The sequence below is a fragment of the Teleopsis dalmanni genome, chromosome 1 (genome assembly GCF_002237135.1).
Source record: "Teleopsis dalmanni isolate 2A chromosome 1, ASM223713v2, whole genome shotgun sequence".
Taxonomy (NCBI): Eukaryota; Metazoa; Arthropoda; class Insecta; order Diptera; family Diopsidae; genus Teleopsis; species Teleopsis dalmanni.
The window spans coordinates 194,579,304-194,585,779 of NC_051846.1; the positions used below are offsets into that span (position 1 = coordinate 194,579,304).

The following is a 6,476-nucleotide window of genomic DNA, read 5'->3' on the forward strand; positions in this document are numbered from 1 at the left end:
GAAACTACTAATATTACGGTAGCTAGTAATTCCAAGTTACTAGCTAGTCCGAGAGGACTTTTCCGATGTTGGTCAAGAAAATGCTAATATTGACAAAGCAGTGAGTTGTATACCATTTTTCCACGAGTTAAATTTAAATCTATTTAGTGGAAGATTTGCTCACTGAGATGGAATAACTGAGGTGCAAATACATTATTATCTCCAAAACGGCAAAAAGTGTACGTAAAGAAACAGACTGGAATAATTATAGAGGTGCTTTTAACGAATGCAAAAGTAAATTTTGGGTTGCAAAAAAATACTTTTAGCAACAGTTCTGTGGAACTTTTGAAGCTTTTAACAACGCATTAGGGCTTAGAAAACTACTACCTGGATTTCCTTTAATTTTGGGCAGTGTTAAGTAGTAGGATGGCTTATGGAAAGACCCAAGCCAAGAGTCTTTTGATGTTCTCATGATGACACGCTTTCTAGGCTGAATCATTGTTAAATCACAGGCAACAAATATTTCTCGTATGGTTGGGTTTGACGTTACAGACTACTAAGAAAGCAAACTTTTACATCCCTTTATACCACCGACCTAAGTAAATATATCTAGTGACACAGTATGGTATGCGCTATCATAATCAATAACTTACAGTATATACTAGTTTAGTTCCGATAAGGGAGAGGTATTTTTTTATATGCAATTCAATTCTTATAAAGCTATATGTGGATTACCCTTTATTATATACTCAATTATTAACTATCGGACTAACATAATAAAGAATCAAATAATTTAGTTTAGTTGTCACTGAACCTTTGTGCTGTTTAGGTTGTTTTTAACTGCTATGATAAATTTAAAGGTAATTGATATCGATGCAAAAAGCTAGTGCTTTTATTCGTATCTTTGAGATACAGTTTTATTGACTGATATTATTGACAAATTAAAAAGCAATTACACGAAAACTTAAGATAATCTTTGTAGATAAGTAAAATTATTTGCAATTACCTATTACTTATGTTCAAAAACAGGTTTAAGAAATATAAATAATTTAGATTGTTTTATTGTTTTCAGGTCGTAGTCTTTTTGCTGTATTGTTTGTACTACGTTAAAGCACAAGTAAGAAGATTATCTAATATGAATCTGCTAGAAGTAAATGAAAAACTTTAATTTTTTCTCCTAAGCAATTACAGCCCATTTTGTTGGTGCATGGCGGAGCTGGTGACGTTTCGGATGAATCCATACCACTTAAGAAATATGGCGTTAAACTTGCCGCTAGATTAGGTTATGAAATTTTAAAAGATAATGGCAGCAGTCTTGATGCAGTTGAAAAAGCTGTGCGTTTTATGGAAGAATATTCACAATTCAATGCAGGTCTCGGTTCTGTGCTAACTTGGGATGGTACAGTTGAAATGGATGCAGCAATTATGGATGGTGCAAGCTTAGATGCAGGTTGTGTGTCAGTGGTACAAGATATAATGAATCCCATAACCTTGGCACGTAGAGTTATGGAGAAAACACGTCATAGGTATCTGGCTGCAGAGGGTGTAATGAAATTTGCTGAATCAGAAGGTTTCGAAATATTACCAAAGGGTTCATTAGTCACTTCAGCTGCTCTTAAAGCTCTTGAAAATTACAAAAATAGTTTAAATGCCACACAAGCTTTAACAAAACTTAATGATATTGATACAACTTTATTTGGTTCACCTGGTACTGTTGGCGCTGTAGCTATTGATGTGAATGGTAATGTTGCTGCTGCGACATCTACTGGTGGCATAACTGGAAAATTATCTGGACGTATTGGAGATTCACCAATTTTAGGTGGAGGTACTTATGCTGATAATGAAAGTGGTGCTGTATCTGCTACTGGACCGGGTGAGTTTATTATGCGTTATAATGTCGCATCACGTATACTTGCACTTGTTCAGCACCGGGGTCTCAATGCACATCAAGCAACTAAAGAAGTGCTGGAAAATATGAAAGAACGTTTCAATCAAACTGCTGGTGTTATTAGTATTGATGCAAATGGAACTTTAGGCATTGTTTTCACATCTAAACGCATGTCTTGGGCATACCAAAGTGGTAATGAATTGCACTTTGGAGTTGATGAGGGAGAAGATCAAGTGGAAATTGTTACTTATAAAAGTTTTAGTTTCTTATAAATGATTTTTAATTGTTGGATTTTAAGAGATTTCAGGAAAATATTATTAACAATGTTTTAATATTTGTAAAAATTTATTTAAAATATATAACATAAAAAATTGTATAAATTTTGAATTTGTAACATAAAAAATGATGAGGTAATTAATATTTTTAATTTTATTGTAATTATAGTCAAATTTCATTCAATTTACAAAAAAAGTCTTCAAATAAGTATGTTACCTATATATTATTGTTTACCAGCACGGTGCAGTTTAAGGATTTATACTTTAAGGAATAACCCTAAACACGCTAATTTTCTGCACAATCAATATTTTTTCACTATATACTTTTTATATCATATCCATAAACTTTTTTATTATATGTTATACCATAGAGTAAGTTTTATAGGTTATAATGGTAATACTACGGATCTACTTGCGCCTAATAGCCTATTGTCTTACAGCAAAAAAATGGAAAGACTTACGACTAGCTGACACCTTTATAAAACTTAAAATATTATCTTGTAGCAGACTAAGATCTACTAGAAAGTAGTTCTCTAACATGTTTAAACTATGGAGTAGAACTTTGAATAATTACCAACATCTATGCCATGATGTTTAGATAAAAATAATATTTATAGCATTTAAAGACCAAGAGTTGTGTTAGTTCCCAACACATGTAGAACATAAAAATCTCTTGAATTAAAAAAATCTTCTCGTCTTCACTTTTTTTTTCTCCACCAAACTGAAGTCCGTGAGTACTAGAGTGATCGAGTGACAGTTCTTGAAATAGAATAAATTCTAAATGAGTATATCTGTTTCTGAAGAATTGCAAAAAAACTAGTTCTAGCAAAACTGAATGCCTTAATATTATTAGACATTGTTTTGCATATAAATCTTTTTTTTTTTTGTACGATAAAAATACAATAAACTATAGCAAACATAAATTTAAAAAAAAAATTATTTTTTTAAATATATTTTAATTTCTTTTATTTTCTATGAGTTTAACTGTCATAAGAAATTATTGTAAATCAGTAGTAAGTCTCTTCGTATTTGTATAGAATACTTTCTTTTAATTATATATAATAATTTACATATTTAGAAACGTGTTCCGGTGGTGTTAGTGCATGGTGGAGCCGGTAAAGTACCAGAAGATTCGTATGTTAAACATAAAAATGGTGTTAAGTTAGCAGCTAGAAAGGGCTACGAAGAATTAATCAAAACTGGCAGCGCCTTTGATGCTGTTCATCAAGCAGTCGTTGCCTTGGAACAAAATCCACTGTTTAATGCTGGATTTGGTTCGGCACTTACCTATGACGGAAATGTTGAAATGGATGCATCTATAATGAATGGAGCTGACTTAAATGCTGGCTGCGTTTCTTTAATAAAAAATATTAATAGTCCTGTAACATTAGCACGAAAAGTAATGGAAAAAACTAGGCATAAATATTTGGCAGGTGAAGGTGCAATGTGTTTTGCTATAGAACAATGTTTTGAAATGTTACCAGAAGGTGCACTAGTCACACCAAGTGCTTTGGAAAATTTAAATAAATTTAAAAAAAAAGAAGCTGAACGTAAAAAATTAAAAGAAAATTGTGAAAATCCCATTGCACCGGGCACAGTCGGTGCTGTAGCCATTGATACTTGTGGTAATTTGGCTGCTGCTACATCAACTGGTGGGGTAAATGGAAAAATGTCAGGTCGTATAGGAGATTCATCACTTTTAGGAGCTGGCAATTATGCTGACAATGAAGTAGGCGCTGTATCAGTTACTGGTCTTGGCGAAACCATAATGCGCTATAATGTCGCCTCAAAAATTCTTGCATTGATTCAATTTCAACATTTGACGGCACAAGAGGCTAGCGAATTTGTAATAGTAAACATGGAGAAACGTTTGAGGCATAAAGCTGGCGTTATAACAATAGATAGGTGTGGTGGATTAGGAATATATTTCTCCACACCAGAAATGGCTTGGGCATATCATAACGATATATCTTTATGTTGTGGTATAGTAAAAGATGAATTTGAATCAGAAGAAGTAACGTAGACAATAAGCGTATAATTAAAATATTAATCCAAATATGTCAAAAAGGTTTCCGGATATTGAATCATATTTGTGAACAATAATTGCATATTTGGATTAACGAATTTTTAACGTTACATTGTTATGCATTTGTCAAGCGAGTCCTATTGTTTTGACTATTACTGTACTATAAAGAATAGTTATTCTCGAAGGGGTAATGTTGTTTTAAATAAAAAACGACTATTTTAATTAAAAATAAAGTCTATGTATATTAATTTTGTTACTGTATACCTTTTAGGAATCGTTGCATTATTATTATTTACAGTTGTTTTAACATTACTTAATCCTACTTACTTAATCAATTCAAGGAATTACTTAATCGATGTCCTCTTATTAATTCCAAAATTATTCTAATTACTAATAAATAAAGTTTTCAAATATTTGTTTATAAATATTTTTTTTTATTGATTTTTTAAATTAAATATTTTATATACCCACAGAAGTATATATTAGTATAATTTATAATATACAGTTACATGCAAATTTACTAAATTTTACAACATTACATAAATTAAATTTATGACTTATTTTAATTTGCAAATGGCTATTTTAAGATTTAATAATAGATTTTGGTATGTTTGATCAGTACATAGATTATAACATACCTATTTATAATTAGTTATATATGTGTAAATGTATATATATACAATATGTTTGACTTTTTAAATATATTGAAAAAAAAATTTGTTTAACATTTTTTTTAATTATATATTACATAAAATTTGGTATAAAAATCTAAATGTTATTAATAAAACTCTTAAAATTAGGAATTAATAAAAAACTTATAATTTAATTAATGTATATATGCATATATTTATGTATATGTATATATATTTAGTTTGTTGCTTCATATTAAATTTTACAACATTTAGAAAAAAAATGTTGGTGTTTATTTTTATATGATTTTTTATATTTATTTTTTTCAAAAATTAATAATATACAGTTTAGCTATTAAATGATAAATTTTTTGTATTATTAAGAAATGTGTTATTTTGACTAAATTTTAAAATTAAATTAATTTGAACAAATTGTTATGTACAAACACTTACATTAAAAATATTTTTTGATTTGACGTAACAAAAGAATTAAAATATTTTATGAAAATATTATAATTTGTTGTTATTGAATTTATAAACATTATTTTATATAAATTTATTTACATTTGTTCTTTTTTCCTCAGAAAATACATATGCTTTTTATAAGTATTATAATAATATTGCTATTCATATAATAACTATTTTATATATGCAGCATTTTATATATGTAACATATCTATACATATATAGACATATATATGTATCTTGTTTTTAAATCTAGTTTTTTCAACATTTTTGATTACACTTTTTATTATATGTTTTTCTTTTTTAATTTAAAATGAATGCAGATGATTAGTGTTCCAATGCTATTCTTTCTTTTAAATATAATCTATAAAAATTGAGTTTTTTACGCATCACAATGCTTTTTTTTAAACGATATATATAATGCAATATATAAATCTTACAAAAAAAAAAAAAAAAAAAAATTAACAATTACACACCGACCTTGTAGAAATAATGTGTAATTTTATATTTCGCTTAAAATTTTAAATGAAATAAGAAACCTAGAAAATATTTGAATATATATAAATTTAGTATAAAATGAAGATATAACAGATATAGTATTTTAAATTATTCTGGAAGTCAGTTGGATACTATAAGGGAATTAAAATTAATCTAAAAATTTTATTAAATTTGGTCTAGGATTTTGTTAAGTTTAAAATATATACGAAAAGGTATTTTAATATATATATTTTAACATTTTTCATATATAAAAAATTAAATGCCAAATTTTTTTAATTATAAATTAAACTGCATTATAAGATATATACTTCTATTTGAAACCGATTGTTTCGATAAATTTCATTGAGGAGGAATATAAATTTAAATATATTTCCATAGATGACACAAAATTATGTAATTATTTTTGTTAATAAATTTGTTATTGCTAAATTAGTATAACTATTATACCTTTAAAAGGAAACAAATACAATAAATAAATTAGTTGTTTTTAAAAATTAAATAAATATTTTGATTACAAATTACTATCTCGATTGACTTTGGAAATAACAACATAGCTTAAATTAAAATTTATGAAACTATGTGAATAACTACAACAAAATAAAATAAAATTAAAATTTTAATGTAAATATTGTTAAATATATAACAATTTCTATACTTTTACTTTGTAAATTATATGGGCGGTTATTGACAACAAGAAAAGACATCGTTATTATCCC

The 6,476-nt window shown here is 27.4% G+C and overlaps 2 protein-coding genes across 2 annotated transcripts; both read left to right on the forward strand.

The window, feature by feature from the left end:
* Positions 1-793: 793 nt before the first annotated feature.
* On the forward strand, positions 794-2,186 carry LOC119673088 (probable isoaspartyl peptidase/L-asparaginase GA20639). Its single transcript, XM_038084313.1, has 3 exons — positions 794-839; positions 1,052-1,096; positions 1,162-2,186. Exons 1-3 carry the CDS (start codon positions 825-827, stop codon positions 2,137-2,139), a joined length of 1,038 nt encoding a protein of 345 aa, XP_037940241.1. The 5' UTR covers positions 794-824; the 3' UTR covers positions 2,140-2,186.
* A 930-nt stretch (positions 2,187-3,116) lies between these two features.
* On the forward strand, positions 3,117-4,381 carry LOC119666987 (isoaspartyl peptidase/L-asparaginase-like). The gene is made up of 2 exons (XM_038076265.1): positions 3,117-3,155; positions 3,221-4,381. The coding sequence occupies exons 1-2, from the start codon at positions 3,117-3,119 to the stop codon at positions 4,163-4,165; spliced, it is 984 nt and encodes a 327-aa protein (XP_037932193.1). The 3' UTR covers positions 4,166-4,381.
* Positions 4,382-6,476: the final 2,095 nt, after the last annotated feature.

Coding starts and splice junctions, on each gene's coding strand:
- LOC119666987 (XM_038076265.1), top strand. CDS start 3,117: ATGAGTTTAACTGTCATAAGAAATTATTGTAAATCAGTA. Junction 3,156..3,220: donor GAAATTATTGTAAATCAGTA/GTAAGTCTCTTC, acceptor TTACATATTTAG/AAACGTGTTCCGGTGGTGTT.
- LOC119673088 (XM_038084313.1), top strand. Junction 1,097..1,161: donor TGTACTACGTTAAAGCACAA/GTAAGAAGATTA, acceptor TTTTCTCCTAAG/CAATTACAGCCCATTTTGTT.